This window comes from Leptidea sinapis, chromosome Z (assembly GCF_905404315.1).
Source record: "Leptidea sinapis chromosome Z, ilLepSina1.1, whole genome shotgun sequence".
NCBI classification, from domain to species: Eukaryota; Metazoa; Arthropoda; class Insecta; order Lepidoptera; family Pieridae; genus Leptidea; species Leptidea sinapis.
This window is the reverse complement of record NC_066312.1, coordinates 3,325,502-3,349,528: the sequence shown is the minus strand read 5'-3', so window position 1 is coordinate 3,349,528 and position 24,027 is coordinate 3,325,502. Positions and strand designations below refer to the sequence as shown.

Below are 24,027 nucleotides of genomic sequence, written 5' to 3'. Positions count from 1 at the left end.
GAATGTTCAATGAATGTTGAATGTTGATTAAAGATTGTTGCCTGTGTGTTGTGTATGTCTGTGTTTAGGCTACTTACACACGACCGACCGTATGTTGTTTTTGTATGGCCGAACCATTAGTGCGACACACCATATTCAATACTATATCACATGGACAGTCCACCACACAAAATTATTGTTATTATTTATATAATAAAGTAATATAGTAAAATTATTTTTACTATATTAGTTTCGATGGATATCTGCACCGTATTCGGTGCGCGGTTTTTATGAACTCATACTATACATTGTGCAAATAATATTTATGCACACATTACATATACAGATAAATATTACTAGAGATATATGAGCATTGATTATGGTTTTACATACGCAGGCCATTATCGAAACCAATATACAACATGCCTAATTATCACACAGTAAAAAATTTAATGGCGTAAATTGATATGACAATTTACTTTAATTATATTTAATTTAATTGCTGAGAAAGATTAAAGTCTACGCTATCGAAGTAGAGAATACGGCTACTATATAAAATTTAAAGCTATAAGTTGTAGATCTGTTGGAGTTATTTATGACGAAGAATATAACGAAGGTAAAAAAAAACTAAAACTCGAGAACGGCTGGACCTATTTGGCTGATTTTGAAATTATTTGTGGAAGTCCAGGGAAGGTTTAAAAGGTTAAAAGGGAAGGTAAAAAAACAAATTTGTTTTTCCTTTGATGTGTCCATATATAATTTCTATGAGAGAATTTATTGACGCACGGTTTGACAGTTCTGCTGTGAAACAATTTCCTTGCGACAGCAGGGTGCATATTTTACGAAGTAATGATGTTATGATATATTATTCAAATTCATATAAAAACATTATTTTATTTATTATAAACAGAACAACGTCTGTCGGGTCAGCTAGTTAGTATATATAAATGAGATTTACAAACCATTCAATGTCGTTAGGTTGATAACCATCCATAGGTAGGTTATTATGTTACAATTCTATCTTATATAAAATGACTTTTTTTAAACTACATAATTTAAATAGGAGAATATAATAATATATATCTGTGTATGTTCTTCCTTATATTACGGCGGCGTGGTGCGACACTCCCACCGAAATGTCTGGTTCGCCTGTAGTTACCAAATTCTTTCGTTACTGTAACCCTAAAATCTAGACCACGCTTTTCGAAGGATTGTTCACTTCTTATAAACATACAGTCTGAAACACGCTATCAATGTTTATTGGCCTCGTAGCATATATACAAGTTTCACTTACTGTCGTATGGGAGTCCGTAGCTACTCGGGAAACCGGTCGTTGCGGTGAGCCGGTCTAATTCACCGCCTCTGAACATTTCGCTCGGAATGCTCGGAAACTAGCAAAATTAATTAGTAAAATTATATAAACAAAGTTGCTTGAATTCGCAATAACCCAGAGTTTGTTCTCTACACCACCGCAGTAGCTAATGTGACTTCCTTTTTATAGTCTATTTAAACATTAAAAAAATAACACATACAGTATAAAACATAAGAAACAAGTTTTAGTTTTGTTGATAGAATATATTAAATAATAATAAAAGAGTTAATGATTTTTTGGGTTAGAAACCAAAATTTTTTATACTTATTAGTTACCACATTCATAATTACAAGTTGAACGCCATCTAGCGTGCCATCTGGCATTACAAGTACAGAAAGTGTTTATTTGGTTACATATTAGTATAATGCAGTTTATTTTTTCCCCTATTCAATTGTGTAAAGTATATCTACTAAGTGCATGTATACACTTAAGATAATAGTCAAATTTATTTGAGTATTAGTTTTTCTTATTGCAAACGAAGACTAGGTACTTTAACATTAGTTCGTAATAAAATTGTATATTTATATTAAATAAAAAAAAGTACGGAAATATATTTATTTACTTACACATTTTTTTTTAATATAAATTTTAAACATATAAACATCATTGACTCGGGAATAGACATCAGGAAGGGTCGCTGACCACTAGGCTATATAACTAATATTAGTCGATAAGAGATTGCCATATGGCAACCAGGAAAAGTCCACACATTACATATTGTCATAACTCCTTGATAAGTCACTGATGATCATCTTCACGTTGAAACGTTCTATCGCATACACAAATACATACAAGCGAAACTATTAAAAATCGTATAAATACATGGAGTTACTCTGGCATAAGAAATTTTACTTAAAAAAAGAAGCTATTTAATATGTGATTTAGAAAGGATTTTATTGCTATTTCCGTGCGTTTTAATATTGTAGATGTATTAAAGGAATCAAGTATATTTATTTCACTTTTAATTAATCACTGCATGTGCATATTTATATTAATAATATACAAATTTAAGATTCGACCAAAGTTACGGGCGGCCGCTTAAGTAGTAATTTACAAAAAGTTATAACTTAAATGAAGTTTATATTCTTCAAATTTCCATATTGAAATGTTAAACAAACGTTGAGAAATCTTAGATTTGATAAGAAATTATATAAAAACGACAGAAAACACAGGATGATTAGATTCTAAGCCTTATGAAACAAAAGAGCGTTAAATTAATCTTGTTTTATAAAGCGAATGTCAAATTTGTGTACAAGGCACGACTAGATCATATAAATTGTAAAATGTTGCTCAATTAATATCGTAGTGTGCAGTTGCAACATTGTTGCTGCTGACAACTTGATATACACAAGTGTTTTACAAATGGCGGCCATTTTGAGACATAAGTTTAACAAATAAAGTGTCACTCTCGCTGAACAAACGTGAGAAATATGTTGGTTGGTTGTTTCCTGCACGGTGTTCTTGGTAGTGCGAGTATATTATCCGATACGGAGTATAGAACACATTCATAAAACTCTTCTTTATTGCGGCGGGTTATAACACTGAATGTACCTGCGATGCATTTATGTTCTCCTGGTACACTTGTTGACGAGATTTGATCGCTGCGAAGGCCATTTGTTCTGCGCTGCTTATTTATATTTATTTATAGCGTAGCCGGGTCATGGCAGTGCACAAATTGAATAAATATCTTATGTTGACTGTTGACAAGGCAAACAAGGATTTACACATTTCAACATGTTTGCTCATGGAATTGATATATTATGCGATTAATATAATAATAGAACGGACGCACTTTTACAAAAACTTTATAAAAAAACTTACTTAAAAATAACGTATGACTTACATGATAAAAATGCTTGGGAATGAACTTGCTCTATATCTGTTTTAATAAAACAAAATATTATAATTTTCTAGAGTATAAGTATATGTATTATTTTTACAAACTATATTATGTAGCTCTTATTATTATAAGAAACCTTAAATTGACGATTCAAAATGATCAAATATGATTCTAATTAATAAAGATACTTTGAAATTTGACCTAAATAATAATATTAGCTATTATATTTGCCTAACTAGGTGAAGTTACTAAAAACAGTCTTGTGTTACTCCTAAGTCCTTTACGGAACCATTTACGGTTTAAATTCTGCCTTTACGGCGCCATCTAACCACAGCAAGCGTTTGTGATCAAGAACGTGTTCCACTGCATCACATATGCCGACATAAAATAATGAAATAATCTTAAAATAAAGCGAGTAAATCTAATAAAACTAACTGACACCTCAAATACGACGGTTCGATCTTAATAGAAAAAGCTACCGCCTGGACATTATTGGTGTCAAATGTCGATATATCTGTTTTAGCTACATTAAAACTAAAAGGATGTAAGTACTAATGATAAAACATTTATTATACTATGCACTGCGAACGAAACCTTAATACGTTCCTATAGAGAGCATTCTTTCGAGCTCAAACCAGGTCTTGCAGAAACTTGAAATGGATATTTCTGGTCGTGGGCGTGACTTTTATTTTAGGTGTCTACTGCCTAGTTCATCATGTGATTCTCATTGAAATATCTTCCTTACTTACTTGTGTGGTAAGGGTTACTATAACATAAAAGACTTTCTTAAATGATACCACGGAGTTGGAATACAGCAACCGCCCTCGGGCTGTTGAATCATAGATTTTATTGTGTTGTCTTTATCTTTAGCTACTCAGAAAAAATTAAGAGTGTATCTGGGAGATATAAATGCATCCCACATACAGTCCTAACCTTCTTCTTTAGGCATTGTCAGCTTAACATTAAGAAAGCACGGCTAAAACCAACAAAATTTCTGTAAGAGGGAAAAAAGTCATCGAATTAAATGGCACAGATACATGCTCAGATTAAATGTCAATAAACTGTGAAAAAGTGTTGAGTTTTCATATAAAAATGCACACAAACTTTTCCCTAACCGATTATTTAACACATTATGTGATTTGATTGAATAAGTTAGGTAGATATTTCATCCACCAACGACAATCACATGATGAACCACCTATTATAAAAGTCACGTCCACGACCTGAAAATCCATATTAAGATGCTACAAGACCTGGTTTGAACCTGAAAGAACTATCTCCATGGGTACGTATTCGGTTTTCCTTCGTAGTACATAAATTATATGTTTTATCATTAGTACTTACATCCTTTTAGTTTTAATGTAGCTAAACCAGATATATCGACAATTGACACCAATACTGTCCAGGCGGTAGCTTTTTCTATTAAGATCGAACCGTCGTATTTGAGGTGTCAGCAAAGAATATGTACAAGTACAGAAGTCTTACACCGCAAAATCAATTAAAGAAATAGGGACTCTTGCGGCCATACGATAAGGTGTAATTCAGATCGCACAGCGCTATTAAACTATATTTTTATTCACCTAGAAGTTGCCTCTCTCTCTATCGCGTGACTCTTAACTCATCTGGCGACATTAGGGTTGACTTCTTTACATAAAACTGTACCTTCCTAGTATAATGTCAACTTATAAGTTTTCTATATAATATAAAATGGTACCGACAAATTATGTCGGCATATGTAATGCAGGGGAACTCGTTCTTGATCACAAATATAAGTGCTTAAGTTCTTTGGTAAGAAACAAATTATTAATCATAGACGAAACTATCAGACAGCCCAAATAATTATCAGTGGCACATCCCATCTATCTATAAAACGAGACATACTTAATTGCAAAAAAGACCGGGCAATATTAATAAAGCAATCCGGCAAAATAAGGGATCGTAAGCACTCAGGTAGTTTTAATTGCATTGAAAAGCACATATTTGTGCCTAATATGGTTATAATACTAATTAAAGTGCATCAGGAATCCCATCGATGGCTAGAAGTAACGCGGTGCGAGAAATTAGCGATATATTAATAAAATTATGAATTAAATGAAATTTGGTAATAAAAAATGTTCTTTTATGTTATGTAATAATAACTGATTAACCTGTTATTTTTGGGCAACTTAAAAAAATACGACACAAAGACACAACAAGGAATGATAATAGTTATTACGACTTGATCACTACATAATTGCAGTAGTATTAAGGGATCTACTTGAGGGTCAAATGGTGTTAGGTGATCACCGCTGCAAATACTCTCTTGCAGCATCAATAAATACGAGAAACATATATACGAAATGAAACAAAAAAACACAAAATTATATATGGTTTATTATACACCATGGTTTATATTACGCTTGCTACATCAGTAAAAATCAATTCCCAGCCTGAATGTTAAAAGTGAACTTATTTCATTATTTATATTATACTATTAGCAAAGTACCTGACAATCTGATTTTTTAACTGGCGAACTAAAATAAAAAAGGACGTCCCATATAGTTACAAATTAAAGCCAACTTGTTTTTATTTTTTAATACGAATAACGTACTTATAGGGGTTCGTCCCTCTGAGAGTAAAATGGGCTCACGTGCCTTCAAATCGGTGCATTCCGATTCATAGGATAAATTCAACCAATTCAAGCGATGGTCCGGATGTTAAACATTAAACTTCACGTATATAATACCGGTACATTTAAACAATTCCTTTATTTTAAAATAGAGTGAGTTAAGCTCGTAAGTACTACCTGTTTATTATCATAAATTTTATTAAGATTTCATTCAAAACATTTCTTGTATGATACTTTGCGAGTCAAATATAAAACTTTACATTTACGAATTCAACTTTAATTGAACCTTGAGTCGATAATGTGTATTATGTGTGTATGAAAATTAAATGGATATAACTTTAAAGATTTGAAGTTAAATTAAGTTTATCGCAATAGTTATTGAAAATAATTGTTAAGCGTTTGATTTAATCATATTTTTTTACTCGGTTTGGGAGGACAACAACCGCTCTATAGATAATATATATATATATCTTCGCAAGAGCTGTTACATAAATATTTCAATATTAATGGGACTTACTTAAGATCTTTGATTTTGAGATCTACATCATTTTATAGTAAAATTGCGAGGCAAAAAGAAACATAATTACAGGCTTAATATAAGAAATTCGAGTGCTGGCTGGACTGAGTAGGGGGATGCGAGAAAATAGGTGGATGTATATAAATAGATATGTATATAGATATATATGTAGTACACAATATCGACCACAGCTGGTTCGTCATGCATGGAGTATACAATGATTATAATGAAGATTAACACTAATATTCCATTACTAATACTTGATGATTATTTCACGTAACTTTTCACTTATACATAAATTTCGCGAATTTGGTCACAAATATGATAAAGTTTTATAATAATATATCCGCTAATACTTAATGCTATATACAATGTATGTATTAAAAGAGTAATCTTAAATTAGGAATAAGCATGAAATATTATAATAAGCAAAAATCACAGTCACTTTCTTTATAAAACCGGCCACTAAATTAATTGTGTAGAGCATTTTAAAATTATATTAAAAAGCAATAACTAAGAAGTGTGTTGGCCATCAAAACTATAATTATTCTTAGTAGTTTCAGTCAAAAGTTCATAGTCGTCACAACAACAGCGTCGTGCTATTCATACCAAACGGAGAGTTTGTAATATTTTGGTTGATTCCAAATCCTAAAGGTGGGCACAATGACTATAATCATATACAGCTTACAAACGAAACTATCGTTTAATATCTTAGCTTATTACGTGCGTACGGACACGACCGTCACACATTAAACCACATGCTAACTAAAATCACAACTACTAGTTTATTGTGTTACAATATGATGTAAAATATTTTATTGTTGATATATTATATTATGACCGATATATATTAAAGATATGCAAAGTAAATTAAATACAACATTAATGAAACGAAATAAAACTAAACAGTGATGAAAGGTAATGCTTTGTTGATATAAGAAATTAGAAAATAATACGTCCAACAAACTTGAATGGGCAGTGTGCGATTATATCCGGAGAAGCTAGGCTTCAGTGTATATCAAACTCCAATGCGGATTCATTTGTAGAAATTAAATGTTATAAATCAAAACATGTACCTATTATTTACTTTACACAATCAATCTAACATACTATTATTATTTGAAAACTTGGAAACATTTATAATGTCAAGTTTGTGAATAAGTGTGATGATACAACGAAAGTATTACATGTATTATATGAGATGTATTATAAAATATAATCGATCTCTTTGCAAAAACATTTCCAAAAGAAAATTTGAATTCATCGGTCAATATTATGAAATTATAATATATATTTCAATGCGTTCAAATTCACATTTTAAAATGTAATGAAAGCTATACAATTGTCATATTTTAGGGTGTGAAAATATACAATTCGCTAGGCTCAGCCCGTACTATGCCATAATTGAAGTGTATGAAGCCGCAGAACTAAATGTGCGAGCGCGACGCAGTGGTGCCCAAGCGCGTACGTGCGTCGGAGTCAATCAGAGACGAAGGTCGTCTGGGAGGGCGCGGCCGCCGCACGTCAGGTGTCGTTGGGAGATCTCAGCGAGTGAAGGGCATTGCCGTGGCCGGACGGCCGACGCCGGTCCAAGAACGTCTTTAGCTGGTTCGCTGATAATTCAGTGTTGGGCGCCTGCCGAAATATAAAGACACGAATTTAAACAACAAGCGCAATTGTAGCTCAATTTTTTTTAGTTTTTTCAAGAATACGGAGCGGCACTGCATTGTAATGGGCAGGGCGTATCAATTAGCATCAGACGAACGTCCTGCTCGTTTCGTCTCTTATTTTAATAAAAAAAAAAGAAAACTTTTTTTGAGTTTTATTTGTAATACTTTGCTATTTATGGGTAGCAGCATAAACTATTAATTGTAAGTGAAAATCAAATCTCATCGACAGTCCAATTGAACAACACGGCTATTTCGGGGATAAGCCGAAAATAAGTGCGAGGCTCCTTGCACAACAACAGTGAAAACTGCATTCTGCTGAACTGTTTTTGAGAAGAGTGAGTACAAACGCTTCATCAGACAAATCGACAACAAAGAAAACATTGTAAAAACTATTATATTGACATCAGCAATGCTTGAACAACATCTATAATTTGTTTTTATGAAAACATATAAACGTATCTACTTACAGACATTTATATAATGTATAAATTTAGTTTACACACCTCTTCAAACCACTGATCGGCGAGGGCCTGTTTGGGAGTGAGTCGCCGGGAAGGTGTCGAGTCGAGGAATGCTTTGATTATGTTCTGGGCTCGCTCGTCGATCTCCGACCAGTGCTCCGGCGGGAAGCAGTAGTCGCACTTTATTATGTTCGCCGTCGTCTCTTCTATCGACTCGTCGAGGAACGGTGATAGCTGAAAATTATTTTTATATCATCATTTAATATTTTGGTCATCAATCACGAAGGCATTATAGTTGGAAGGATAACACCCAAAATTCATAGAATTTATATGTAATGAAAAACAACCATAAATATATATTACTTCGTTTTCATTTTGGTATTATGTATGCTGTGGGCTGTGGCCCACAGTTAGATGTCCAGAACTGAATTTAAATTAAAATCAGTAATCCAAGTGAGTTAGTGTAGTAATTTGTGAGAAAGTATGACTGCCTACGCATAATTATAGTTAACTAACAGACCCGACCGACGTTGTACTGTACATAATAAATAAAATACTTTTTTTAATGAATTTGTCAATAATATTTCGTAACATTAAGAATTATTTTGTAAAATATGTTCCGTGTTATTATAATGAAATCTTAAGTAAAAACAAATATTGTAAATAAAATTACTATGGATCCCAAATCGCAATGAACTATCCTATCTCCCAAGTTGGACTAAATTGCACTCCATGAAGCTGCCTCCCCATTAAAATCCGTTCATGAGTTTAGGAGTTCACTGAAAACAATCATCCGGAGACTGGATTTATATATATTAAGAAGATAATATAATAGTTTGGTTTTATAAAGGAAGGAACTCAAAGGTCCGTTGAGTTCACCTCACGCTAAGCTGTTGTAGCTTATTATTACTACTACTATATTTAGTAGAACTTACTGTATGTACAGTAACGTATTATAATAATAATATTGACATACTTTTCACACAAATTATCTTGCCCTACATTAGGCATATAATATAGCCTGTGTTATGGGTTGCAAGACAACGGTATATTTAATACAATATACTTACTTAAAGATACATAAATTAATTAAAACATATAAACATACATGACTCTTAAAAATATCTGTATTCATCATATAAATGCATGCATTTACCGGGATTTGAACGCGGGTTATATACTTAATATTTATATCCGATACTAATAGCGGAACCGGTACCTTCTGTTGTGAGTGAGTTTGGGTACAAGCATAGTGGGGTGTGTTCATGGCTGTATTACTATGCGCTATGCCACCAATTGTTTTAAAATATGTGTTGATTCATATTGAAATTGATCATGCTACCATCATAACAGTTTGACATCAATTCACTCCATCCTATGAACATATTATATAAAATAGAATGTGAAGTGTGCGTGTCTGTATGTTCACGTTAAACACGTAAGCACAATTATTGAAAGGAAACTTTGCAAGGACGTTTTTGCCACTTCAACAAACATAGTTATGTCAGTGCCAGATAGATGGCGCTGGTTGCAGTTGTTTTTTGCAATATTAATTTTTTTTTGAAAATCTTAATTTTTATAATTATATTATATGTATAAGTAGACTTACATATAAATACGTGTCAGTTATTTAAATCTATTTAATTTGTAATTACAACAATTTTCATATTATAATATATTTACGAGGCATGCTCAGTTAATACGCGGATATTGAGGGTAGCGCGTAATTTCACAAAGTACAGCATACCCCAGTGAGGAAGACGTAGAGGAAGACGCCGGCGGCCCAGGCGTCCCAGGCTGCGGACGGCGGACGGCCCAGCACGCACTCGGGCGGCGCGAACTCCAGCTGCGCAGGTGCGGGCGGCAGCACCGTCGACCCGCTGCGCTCCTCCGTCGTTGCCGTCATCTCCACCGCCGACCCCAGGTCCACGAGCTTCAGCTGCGGTTGCGACCCGCTCACTTCCACGAGGATGTTCTCGGGCTGCACATCAACATATATATTACTAGCTGACCCAGCAAACATTGTATTGCCGATGTTAAAATCGCGATACAAAAGTAACTGTTGATCGTAGACAAATTTAAAAAAAAAATCGTGTAGACGACCCTTAACATTTAGGGGGATGAACATTAGATGTTGTCCGATTCTCAGACCTACCCAATATGCACTCAAAATTTCATTAGAATCGGTCAAGCCGTTTCGGAGGAGTTCAAAGTTTAACACCATGACACGAGAATTTGATATATTAGATATACTAGTTGATCCAGCCAAAGTTGTATTGCTGTAAAATTTGCAATTAAAAAATTTTGAGTATAAAAATTTGATGTTGGCCGATTCTCAGACATTGGTTACGTCAAATGCACACAAAATGTCATCGGTTAAGCTGTTTTGTAATAGTTTGGTAACAAACACCACGGCACGACAATTTTATATATTAGAATATAAATATGCTATCGGAAATCTTTAGAAGACTTGGAGAGTTAAGGACGGCTGTGATCACTAACCATAAGGTGAAACGTTAGCTTGTCTGTCTTCATCTTCCATGAAACAAGAGTATACAAAGCGATAAAAATATTTAAGTGGAGCTATAGATTCCTAGGTTATATTACTAATGTTAATATTGAATGATAAGTCTAAATATTTTAGTAACATAATAAAAAACTAAGAGTTAAAGATACAAAAAACAATAAAAAATACAGACAATAATAATATTGACACACTTACACATAATTCACTAAATTCATAAAAAGTAGGTTAATTAAGTTATAGCAAGCCTAAAAGAGACAATGGGCTAGTTAGGTCGGTAGAGTGCAAATCTTGAGAGTAAAAGCGCCCAAGACAGAAAATAACAAATGCACTAAAAGGAGTTAATAAAATGGGTTACAAATGCGAACTCGATGCATGCAGCATAACGTCATACGTAATTTTGTGCCTTTAGCTAACAGGCCTTCACTATTGTAGTAGAAATATAGTAGAAAGGTGAAGAAGGAAGTACATACTCTGACATCGAGATGTGCCACGTTGTTGGAGTGCAGCCAATCGAGCGCAGAGAGCAGCTGCCGCATGTGCGTTGCAACGGCGCGTTGCGTGTGCGCATGTGGCGCGCTCGCCACCCACTCCAGCAGAGGCCCGCCCCCGATCAGTTCGAGCACCAGCGTGTGAGCGCCCGCTCGCGGCACTTCGCCGAACAACGCCAGCGCACGCACCACCGCGTTATGAGCGCCGCGTGACAGGATGCGGTACTCACGCATTGCGTCCGCGCCTCGACCACCCAGCACCTTAAAACACTATTCTTTTAAAATGTCCTTAAAAGCCTCCTTTGTGCCACGAAGAGGTACGCCATATTATTATAAGGACACAATAGCTTGTAACATTTACATCATCCATTCACGTTCAAAGTTAACTTTTTATATTCAAACGTATAACATAAATTATGTAAAAAATAAATTTTTTATGACCTCATGTGACTTTATAATAAAAATTTAATAAATATTGACAAATTTTCACTGTGTATTGATTTATATAAAAAAGTAAGTAAAGTAATGTTTGTTTAAAAAGTTTATTTTTATTTTTTTTAGATGTTTAATGTAGGTAACAATGTAGATGTAAGTTTTTAAGTGAATATTTCTGACATATATTTAACGACCGTCCTTTTGCTTTGTAATTTTAAGTTTGTATTTAATTTTATGGAACTTAAAGTATGTTTGTGCTTAGTTTAAATTTCACTATATATTTTTTTAAACTGTTTGATTTCCTAAATAAATAAATAAAAAAAAACGTGTGGCACTCGGGAATTACCGCGGTAAAGCTATTTTATAGCATTTTTTATCAACTTATACAATTATAATTATTTATTTATTTTATATATGCAGTATTTTCCTTTGTTTTTTTTTCTTTGATATTAATTCAAGTTATACTTTTTAAGCGTGGTGACTTATAAGAAAACAAATTTATTTCTTTTATTAAATAAATGTGAACTAAATTTTGTTCAAAATATATTTATTATCTTACAATACATGTAGGTTATTAGTAATATTTATCGTTGAAACTATATGTTTATGGTAACTAGAATAAAAAACATAAGTTTCAGACTTGACATCTTCTTAATATCTGGAAAATACCGCATCATTGGTGGTTCCATATTCTGTTGTAAATTCTTGTGGTTTATTATTCATTTTAAAATTTAATATTTTCGAAAGAAAAGTTGTCAACCGCTCTGATTTTTTATCAGCGAAGTTGATGTTGAAATCGCCAGTCAAAATAAATGGAAATTTATTACCTTCTGTACCAAGTATTTTCAACTCTTTTTCAGTGTACTCCAGTAAAGTGCGATGGATAAAATGCTCTACCTCGTCAAATTTTGGATTCGGAGAAATGTAATTATTAATAAAAATTAAAAAAAAAACCTAATAAAAAAAATAAAGATATCAAAAAGAATCAAGACGTACCCCAAGCTCGAACCTTCTATGGCAACTGTAATGACCAGGGCGGAATATCTATATACGTCTAGTAAGTGGGGTTTTAGGTTATTTTTGTTACGGAATTTCTGGATTCGGTCTCTACGCTCAAGGCCCGCGATAGAAGCTATGTAATAGCTTAAAATAATACTAAGCTTCTGAGGTTATATATCTTATATATCTTAATTTGATATCAGGGTTCTCAAAAATTGTAATTAGGTTGCATTTGGTAGGGTGTCAATAATTATTATCATACCCATATCATCATTTTTTTTTAATGGAAACATGTATTGTTGTCCCACTAGGTGTACTTGATTTTTGAAGGGAACAAACAATATATAAACCGAGAGTCTGAGTTAATGTGTAACTTCGTTTATATACATGTGTATATCAGGCATATGTCTGGACTGTATTCACAATAATCTGATAGATTTAAATTATTGAGAGAGTCACCTGTTTGAGCGCGACCCGCTGGCCGGTGCCCGTGTCTCGGGCAGCCAACACTCTAGCCGTTCTTCCTCGTCCTATCTCTTCCTCGACGCTGTACCGCCGCGAGAACTGCTCTCTCTGCCAGGCGCCGCCGCCACCGCACGTGGCCGGGGCGGAGGCCGCGCCCGCCGCGCCGCTCCGGGCGCACACTAGCCGGAAGCTGTACTGGCCGGCGGGGAGCTCCTCCAGCGCGAGCGTGCTGGCGGCGGCCGGGGTCTCCGTGGCCCGGCGCCACTCGCCCTCGCCCACGCGGCAGTACTCCAGATGCGCGGCCTCCTGCTCGTCCCACTGCACCAGCAGGCCGCCGCCGGGGTGCGCGCGCACGGCCGCGGCGCCGGGCACGCCCCCCGCCCCCACCGTCAGCCGGGCCGAGCTCTGCACGCCGCCCAGCTCGTTGCTGACGAGGCAGCAGTACACGCCCGCATCCGTGGGCCGGCACGCGTGGATCGTCAAGGTGGCCAAGCCGTCGGCGGCCAGACTGATGGCGAAGCGTCCTCCGTGGCGCAGGACGCGCGTCTCCGGAGCAGTCTTGCGCCACGAGGCGGTGGCGCGGGTCGCGTTGGCGCGGCACGACAGCACGGCGCTGCCGCCGGGCCCGACCGACACGTCGCCGGCGGGCTCCAGCAGCTCCGGGGCTCGCAGCTCCGTCACGACACCCTCGCTCGGCTCGCCGTTCCCGCCGCCACTACCGCCGCGTCTGAGCTTCAAGCCCCATGCGCGTTTGGACAAGCCCTGTTTCACACACACTTATATTCCCTCACTGTATCGCACAGCATACATGGTTCTTTCAAGCGTATCATGCATGCTCACCCTGTTCGTCGATCACCAACGTCTTCCGTTCTTTTATTATATCCGCTGCTATTCATAATCAAAAAATAAAACTTAAATATAAGTATTGGCGATACTTCACAAATAACACAATATAGTCTTCAATAGTATAAGCCCGATATCAGTCTATGTTAAAAATGCATATCCGTGTATATCATACCTACAACAAAAGAAATAGATAAAAGCGTTAAAAAGAACATGCAAATTAAAAGAAAAGAGTAAAAGTGCACAAAATACCCACAGAAGTATAAAATGAGAAAAGATGCAAAGAATAACAGAATATTTGCTATTATAAGATGTACATTTTGAACAATAAAGCAGTTAAGACTACGCGCACTGGGTTGCGTTAATGATGAAACCATAGACTTACAATATTGAGAAATACTACTACTATGGAGTTACAAATTGTCAATCAAAATCGTTTACGGTAACTATTGATTCGGCCACCTTTTGTCCTTCTCTCTCGCATGCTTCATTTGTCTATACGCTACTATATTGAAGTATATGGGTCAAGCAAAGCCTATCAATACATCTAAGAACCCAATTTGAAGCTGTTAAATAGTTTCCAAGAAATTCCAACTCCATAAAAAGAAATAATAAATTTTAGAACGAATGCACAAAAGGAACCACTTTTGTCCAAGACTTTTAGCATAGTAATGTCCAGGATAAAAAAGGTTTTGTGGTCGAGTTATAAACTCTACTTTTCATTTCGATTGCGAAAAAATAAAAAAGTAGTATAACATGGACATATTTAACAATTTTAGCAAATTTAAAGAAATTAATAAACGCACGAAAAAGCAAGACCTGTTTCCCGCCGCTTTTTTTTAAATCTTACGACATTGATATAGGCTTGGGCTCCAGGACTATACAGCCTACTATTTAATTAATTTGTTAATATATATATATATATATTTAATTATATATATATATAGGCTATGTATATATATTTAATTAATTAAATAACCTACCGAGTTTTAATTTAAATTTTAATATCTTTTATATCTTAAAAAACACATGAGGCAAGTAAATTAAAGTAAAAATTAAAAAATAACAAATTCTATCTCTGAACTTTTTATTGTGTTTGGCTGTATGGCTCATTTTCTTTGCCTTTTATGAGTAGATACATTTATGAGTAGATCCTTTTGTGCACTTGTGCACAAAAATCGACTTTGTGCAGCCTATATATCGTGCACAATAAGCAATTTCAGAGCACGAGAAGTGAAAAGTTTATATTTATATGGTTTATATTTGACACCGTGTAACGTGTTACAATGATCTTCGAAGAATACATTGGAGATTTAAGTTTGAAATTATTATCTATATAATTAATAATAAGCTAATTTTGCTTAGAAAAGCATGTTGATTATTCCTTTTTTGTGGAGTGCAATAAAGATACATTTCATGTTAAACTGTAAATGAGTACACAAGAGATACAAGTGTTTCATCAGGCGAATAATTATACCATTACCTCTTTTCCATGCTATATTATTAATTTACTAAATATATATTAATTATAGATAGATCGCTGTTATTCAGTTCTTGTTTTAACCATTATGTCAATGTTTTATTGTATTAATAATTATAAGATGATAGTACAGCTACTTGTATTATATAATAATATATAAGTTATAAAAAAGGAATTGTTAAGTTTCTTGCCGAGCAATCTGACCTGCTTGAATTATAAATAATATTTGATTTTGACTAACTCTTAGGGTTTATAATTCTCTTGTAGAATATTGGTGCCCCTTGGGTAGGTGGTTGCCTGATTTTGTTGGTTTGAAGTTTGTTCGAAAGAAGAAATACCGTTCCTGAGTAAGATTGTGTATATCTTCGATTCTGTACAGTCAACAATTAAAGTAGTCATGTATGCTGAATATTTTTGGAGTATCTAATAAAATGTTAGCTACATTTATACAATACTGGCCGCGTTTCACGAACCACTAGCGAATGTTTAATATAAGCCACTTAAATACTTACGTTAGTATGCGGCGGTGACGTTGGACTCACAGCGGTGTTGGCTTTTTTGTGGTCGTCTCGTGCGCTCGTCGGTAAATTGATAGTGTTCGCTTTAGCGTGCGCCCTCTGCGTACGCGCACGTATTTCTGGCGCCATGCGCTCGCCCACAGATGGAGGTACACTTTCAGTTTTCCGCAGACCATGCCAACCATCTCTATAGGGACGGGAAAGGAGTTTAAAAATTAAAATAAAATAAAATAAAACAAATTAGGTAAACCAGCTTTTAGAGTACCTATACATACATTTTATAAGTGTTTCTAAATATTGTTCTATTTAAATAAAAAACAAAATTGAGAACATATGTGGCGTGTGAACTTTGCACTAGTGATATTATACACCTTGGTTGTGAAATGAATTTTACTCTAGTAAAAGCAATTTTGTTTTTCTAGTTAATCTTTGGACTGTTTTATCAGTGGTTCACGTTGAATTTAAAATTAAGATTTCTATTACTTAAAACCAGTGATTAACATTCCGAACGAAAGCATTGATTGAGCTTATTAGTATTTATTGTGTTAGTAGCTGAAGCTGGCCCCTTTAAAACAAAACATAATCAACTAAACTTAAAAAGCATGCGGGACTATAAGCATAAAACCACAAGCATTTTTATCCACATTTAATGTATATATTCAGGTAACATAGGGTAAGTATTACAGTGACTGATACTAATAAGATAAAACTATATACAAATTAATATTTAAAATAATCTATACAAACTGAACGTATATGTTTTTATGAGAGCATTACAAGATTATATATAACGCAATATTATTATAATACATCTGATAGGATGTTAAACGAATACAGTACGATAATACATAGGTAAATTAATTACCTAGTGAATATAAGAGACAAGCTGAATATGAGAATAATAAAAAGCAGTTGACATCCTAATATATTCCAATCCATTACCGATATTACACAATTATTTCAAAATATTCAATTTCATACACAAACGTCATACAAAAGCGAGTCTATTGACATTCGGTTTATATTAACCGTATCGAATAGTATTTAATGAATATTAACTGTATTGAATGCGTCGCACAAGACTCGCATTTATATATATCTCACCAGTTGGAAGACAAGTATACACTTCATCATGTTACATACAATATTTATGTCAAAATATTATCAATTCCGTCCTACTCTGAACATACATATTAATTCATCTTCTTCTTCTTCCATATCTTTTCCAAAAAATAAATCAGAGTAAAAAGAGAATATATAATGTTTTCCTAATAACTAACACTACACACTGAAAGCTGGTATAATATGATTTTCGCTAATGTACCTATGTAAACCTATGGCTAAGCAAAAATGTTGAGATAAACGTGCCCAGATAGATTCCTTACATACAAGAAAGCTAGTTTTAAAACTCAAATTAACTTATTAAAAGCAAGTTGGCCCCATTCCTTAAAACAACAGCATGAATCTTAAAATGGACGTCAATTTAATTTATAACACAAGCAATTCATTCACACTATATAACTGTTGGAAAATACATGTGTTTCTAAGAATGTATACTGATTTTAAAAATCTAACATACTGTCGATATGTCGTGGAACGAGTATGCGGCTACTTAAAATAATTGTATTAAATGGTGCCACTACAGTTTATCTAGTATAAGGTAATAAAATCGTCAAAATCACATCAAGATATTATATGCACACATTAAAACATATAACAAATATACGTGTGCCGCCGATCAGTTTATTCCAGTCTTCTGCATCCCAATTAAATACTATAAAATTACATATATATACGACATAACATGGTGAGTGCGTCGTTAAACAATTTCAAGCGAATAATTATTAAAACATATATATATGTAGCTGTGATATATATTGATTATTTAATAACATTAATAATGTCAACACATAGCCCTACTGATATTCGGGCTTTAGTAAAATGATTTTACTAACAAAAATAAGGCAATGATATTTATAAATAAGCATTGTTAAAAGATGAGTTACTTATTATCTTATTATTAGCATATTAGTAAAAGCAAAAGCGTATCATGAATGAAGTTGTCATATAAAACAACCTTAATGTATTTTAACTAATTATAATTAATAATGTTGATCAACTTTTATTACATAATGATTTCCACGGCGTCTTAAAATGCAATTTTTACTGATGATATTACCAAAAATGGTAAATTGTGTATAATTTGTTACAACACATAATAAGGCCTAGTTAAACTGGGTATTTGACATTGTAGATATTGTGAATGTGTTAAATCTTTCAACATACTGCTACTATATTAAGCGAGTTAAGATAGTGGTTTTTCGCAAATTTATTTAACAATGTATATTATTCCTAAGCGAGCACGCCCGCGATGTATACCCATGTCAAATACCCCTCCCAATAGCTTAAACAACTACACATTCAAAATATTATCTTAATAAAGATACAACGACGTTATTAATATTGGCAGTATTTTATTGCAATCAAATTCCAATAATTATAAGAACAGTGAATTAATCTAACGGATGAGACGACGGAACTCTCATGACGTTGATGCATAGATGTTTGGGACGCATGCTGCTTACATTTTCAGGCTATAAAAAATAATGTTATTTTATAAACAACAAAGCCATACCCACAAACATAATTTACACAAATTTGCTACAGTATATTGTTTTTAGAATACGAGCACAAGACAGCGTACTCATAATATGATGGTAAGACCGCACTACGTCCGATCAGTATCCGTGAAAACACGATCTACGGTTGACGGAAAGAAATCGGATGACGGAAGCCGTATCTAGTGCATAAATTACCATAGAAACAGTTCTACGACTACTCCGGACCGTATTTTCACGGTAACGGATCGGACTTAGTGTTATCTTCAATTTTACGTGTAGGTATACAATATACATATTCTTTTTATAAGCCATTTTATTTGTTAAAATAAAAGCAAAGCAAAGCGCAGAGTCAAGCAGATATTTTGTTATAATATATTGTCGGTACCCACTACGCACTCTAATAGTTGGTGATCTAACACATATCCTAGATTATTGAGTAGTATTTCGACGCAGTTGCAAGCGCTATGATCGCGGGACAGCTGAGTAATTGTTATGAGCAGATTTATCTAGGGTAAATTCTATCTGCTCTCTTTATCTATCTCTTACTGTGTATAACTAGATTTGTAACTACTATAGCTAATGACATCAGTTGCCCCGTATCTTAGCAATTGAAATATCTGGTAACCATAACCTCCCCCTTCCTGTCAAGTAATCATAACTATTATAGTTTGAAAATTATTTTTATCTTTGTGATTTATTTAAAACACTAACACGCAATAATTATGAATATCTTAATGTATATAAATTACGTGCCACGTTGTTTGTCCGCTAAAGACACGTTACTCAAAAAAAATCTAACACTAAGCGGACAGTACATTATAATGAAAAATAAAAATTTTCTAATTTTGTTTATACAAATTGAAAACTCGTTAACAGTGCTGGCAGTAGACAAGTATTAATATAATGCCTAACTAAATCACATTAATTAAGATTAATTATACACACATTTTATAATTTTTTAGAAGTATAATAATAAACTGACTTTGAATTTTTGATAATTTGATTTGTAAAAAACTAATCGAGCTAAGATGAATCCAAAGATGGAAACATCTTAACCAAGATGTTAATAAAATGGCACAACATCAATTTTTGATAGTACCAGCCAAGGAAGAGATTTTATTCTGTTTTGATAATTTCAGGTCGTGATATTGAGATAAACATGCAGCATCGTTATTTTAAGTAATTTGATTACTAAACAGTACGTATATTAAATATTAGAATACCATAACTTTTAAAACAAATCCCTAACGTTTTTTAATGTTCATTGGACTTAAAATTAAAAATCCAAACAAGCAATTTTCATCAAACAATAATTGCGTGCAATGAGAGGACTCCATGTTTTCAGCATGCTGTTATTGGAAAAGAAGGTAAATTCGTCATAACTGTTAAACATTCAAGTAGGAGAGTCAAACTGGCCACTGCAAGATAAAACATCGATGAGAAATTAAAATATTTTTTTTCGTCCTTATACAGATAGAAATTTAATAAATTCTTGAAGGGATCGATACAACATTTGGTCCCATAATTTAATACAAAGGCACCACCACTTTGTGAGTAACTTGTTTGACATCTTTGCAAACAAAGAAAGACGGAGAATCAGATCAAACTCAAATTCAAATATTTTTATTCAAAATAGGATGTGACATCACTTATTGAAAATCAAACACTACCACCCATTCCAAAATGAATACCTGAGAAGAACGGGCGCAACAAACTCAGCGGGCTTTTTTTCTCATCGAATAAATATGTTTACAATTAAACTTATTATTTAATAGTCTGAGGGCGGTCACTCCATTCCCAAAAAATATTTATTATTTAAAGAAGTCAATTTGCAAATTTTTGATTGCAAGTTCTATTGACGTACTAAAGGTGGACTCGTATGTAAGCGTTACAGTTCCGACGTGGCCACTTTGTTATATTTTATACAAAAAACTCGTACCTTTAGAAAAAAAGGAACATTTGATAGATTGGTTTGTTTTTCATAACTTCTTATTTGAATATATATTCAAATAAAATTTGAAAAACAAAATTTTATGAACGATGCGGGATTCGAACCCACGACCTCCGGCGTTCCGTGCCGGTAACCGTCGAACGGTTAGCTCAGTGGTTTAGATTTTATTTGTGTATTAATCCTAGAAGTAAGGGTTATCACTTTAAAAAAATATAACAAATTGTTCAGTATACTATATTATATAGATTTTGCGTAAAGTTACTTTTTTATTTTTTGAAGTTACATTTTATATGAAAAAATAAATTTTATGTAAAAACACAGTTACAATTACACGCGTTTTTCATCCTTTAAAAATGTTTTATATAAATGTGTAACACTGGCGTTAAACAAAGAAAATACTAGAATAGTATAGCATACCCTGTATAACATAGATAGAAAAAGTTGAATGACAGAGAGTACTCACGCGGCGGTATCACGTCCTGTCTCCCTGTTCAGAAACGCGCTGGGGTTCTCCAGGCGATCACCGAAGCTGAGTTGAGACTGCAGAATTGTGGACAGCGTACTGATCCAGTGCTGGCGCCTTGCTTCCGGGGCGCGGCACACGTACGAAGGCTGCTGGTGTTTGTATTCCACCAACGAGTGGATTATGAACATGTTGGTGCCCTCCACTTCCTCCAGTCTCATTTTGTTCACCTGGAAACAATCACCAAAGAGATTAAACTGGTGAGCCTGTACGTATAAGACTCTAGAAGATCCAGTATTCTGTACGAAAGGATCGGTCTGATCGTCTTTGTGTTGCGTCAAGACGTCGCTTCATTGTGCCGGTTAATAGAACACCTATATATCACAGGGAGTTCTGAAAAGGTTGTTTACTCAATAACCATGCAGTATATATAATAGGTCGTCCGGTCGAAATGTGTGGCGTTCATCAACGCTGCAATTCCCAAATAAGTTTATTTAACGTAAAAACAACCGCCAAACAACTACCACATGTATATACCGAGGTTATACATAACTGTTGGTATCTTCGGCCAGTCATCAATCGAAAAATAAAATCAAGTTGTGAATCAATCAGTCTATGAGTTAATTTATTATTCAATTTTAATCCGCGCGATTTAATTATTAACTTGCGAGTATGTTATACATAGTATAAAATTATATTTTTTATGGGACCCATAGAGGATAAGGGAGGCGCCCTTATAGTTCCAGGCTGGAAGAGTTCCTAAGCTGTATCAATTCAGGATACTGCAGCCGGCAGATGATGATGATGTAAGTAGTAATGTTACTCATACTACATTAGAATGCAAGCCAGTTGCCGACCTGAGCAAAGTGAATACCTGGAGTAAAAGTGAAGTAGAGATCTCAGTACCGATCAGCGATATGGACGACTTTCATCTCACATAAAGAACTTTAAGGCCACTTAGTTGAGAATATTCGGAACTATAATAAAAGGAACAGTTCATTGAAATTATACAATTTTATTAGCTAGTCAACAAAATTATGATCTTATCTTAATCAAAATTAATAATACACTAAAACCACCACCGCTTCGGAATCAAATGGCTCTCTGAGAGATAAGAAAGAAGTGGCGGAAGAAACTCTCCCAGCATTCTTTTTTGCGCTTTTTTTAATAAAAGGTCAATGATATTTAGGCTTCGCGAGCGGAGTATACGAACCTGCACATGTGTCTTGTAGTGATAGGTGGGGCTGGTGAACTGAGTGCGTTTGCCGACTGCCTCGGTGAAGATCACGCACTGCTGGAACAGGAACACGTGCAGCTCCTTGCCTTTGTCGGTGATGCTCTCAGACACATGCAAGGGCTCCTGGAACAGCAACTTGCCCTGGGCCGCTATGTTGCCCTGCAATTAAAATACGACTTGTATTGCTGCTTCCTGTGCCAGAAAACATTTGGAAAAAGGAAGCCAGAGATACGGAAGAGAATATCGAGTTCAAAACCCACCAAGGGATGAATGAGCAGGGGAACTAACAAGAAAACACTACCCACAATGACGAGAGAAATAATCCATATTGTATACATCTATATGTGGGCAATTAAATATTATAAATAAATATCTAACAGAAATAGCACATTGTTCACTTAATTGTAATAATAGTATTACAACGAACAATAATAGTAAAGCCGTGCATTTAAAAATTGGAAGTGTCTAATCATCTGATTTTCGGATGATTATTTATTTGTCCGACAATTTTTAAAATAAATAAATTCAATTTTTTTTTACGCGTTTTACCCGTTTCAAGGTTAGAAATTTTTGCGTTATTTTCTTGAAAACTGCATTACCTTGTAATACGATTAGTAGCACTATAATCGTGCACCAAATTCAAATATTTTTATTCAAAATACGATGTGACATCACTTATTAAAAGTCAAAAACTACCACCCATTCCAAAATGAATGCCTCAGACCTGAGAAGAACGGGCGCAACAAACTCAGCGGGTTTCTCTCTCTCATCGAATAAATATGTTTACAAAGTAATATTGTACAATAAAACTTATTATTTAATAGCCTGAGGGCGGTCACTCCATTCCCATTCTGTGGTTTTAAGAAAGTCATTTATGTTATAGTAACCTTTACCACACAAACGTTTTTTAAAAAATTATTTTGAATAACGTAATGCTTTTGTTTTGAACATTTTCTGGGATCTTGTTGTAAAAGCATATTATACATCGCCCCACAAAAGACTTACTAACTCGACTTAGCCGAGTAGGCATTATAAGTTAAAGCTCTATCAACTACAATTTATAAAAATTGGTTAGGTTAGGTTATGTTAGAACTGTTAAAACAACGCACGAGCCGAGCGTAGCGTGTCGCCGAAGCGGCCGGCGAGTGCCAGAAACGAATTGTAGGCGTTTCCTTTTCTTTTCTCCCCATAAATAAGTCATTATTGGTTAAATGTCATAAGGTTAGGTTATAATGCTTTTTTCTCTGGAACGGTGCATTACCTTGTAATAAGAGTGGTATAATTATAATCGTGGACTAAAGCTCTATCAATTACAATCATTTTACCTCATAATTCGTGGGATACTAAGTTTTAACCTTAAAATTGTTGGACAAATAATTATTTATTATTCATGCGACAATCGTATGACTAGCAACAGGGTTAAAAATTAATTTATGAATTTTGCAATCATCCGGTTAAATGCATCAGTATTGCCAGACTAGCCTTATTATAATCAATTAAATAAATGAAAAACAAATAGCCCGTCGCTGGCCAGCAAGCCGACGCCAGAATAA

General features: G+C 34.4%; 1 protein-coding gene across 2 annotated transcripts in view; it reads right to left on the bottom strand.

Moving 5' to 3' along the window:
* Positions 1-5,544: 5,544 nt before the first annotated feature.
* The window catches only part of LOC126978875 (triple functional domain protein), a 187,012-nt gene continuing 168,529 nt past the window's right edge, over positions 5,545-24,027 (bottom strand). The window contains exons 27-34 of one of the 2 annotated variants that reach the window (XM_050827992.1): positions 22,451-22,633; positions 21,238-21,467; positions 16,197-16,389; positions 13,356-14,123; positions 11,445-11,723; positions 10,195-10,428; positions 8,490-8,681; positions 5,545-7,951 (exon numbers count right to left, since the gene is read on the bottom strand). In XM_050827992.1, the coding sequence (XP_050683949.1) occupies positions 7,841-7,951; positions 8,490-8,681; positions 10,195-10,428; positions 11,445-11,723; positions 13,356-14,123; positions 16,197-16,389; positions 21,238-21,467; positions 22,451-22,633 (2,190 nt within the window). In that variant the 3' untranslated portion in view covers positions 5,545-7,840. Of the gene's footprint in view, positions 7,952-8,489; positions 8,682-10,194; positions 10,429-11,444; positions 11,724-13,355; positions 14,124-16,196; positions 16,390-16,846; positions 18,797-21,237; positions 21,468-22,450; positions 22,634-24,027 lie in introns of those variants that run through there. The other variant, XM_050827991.1, reaches the window with a different exon arrangement.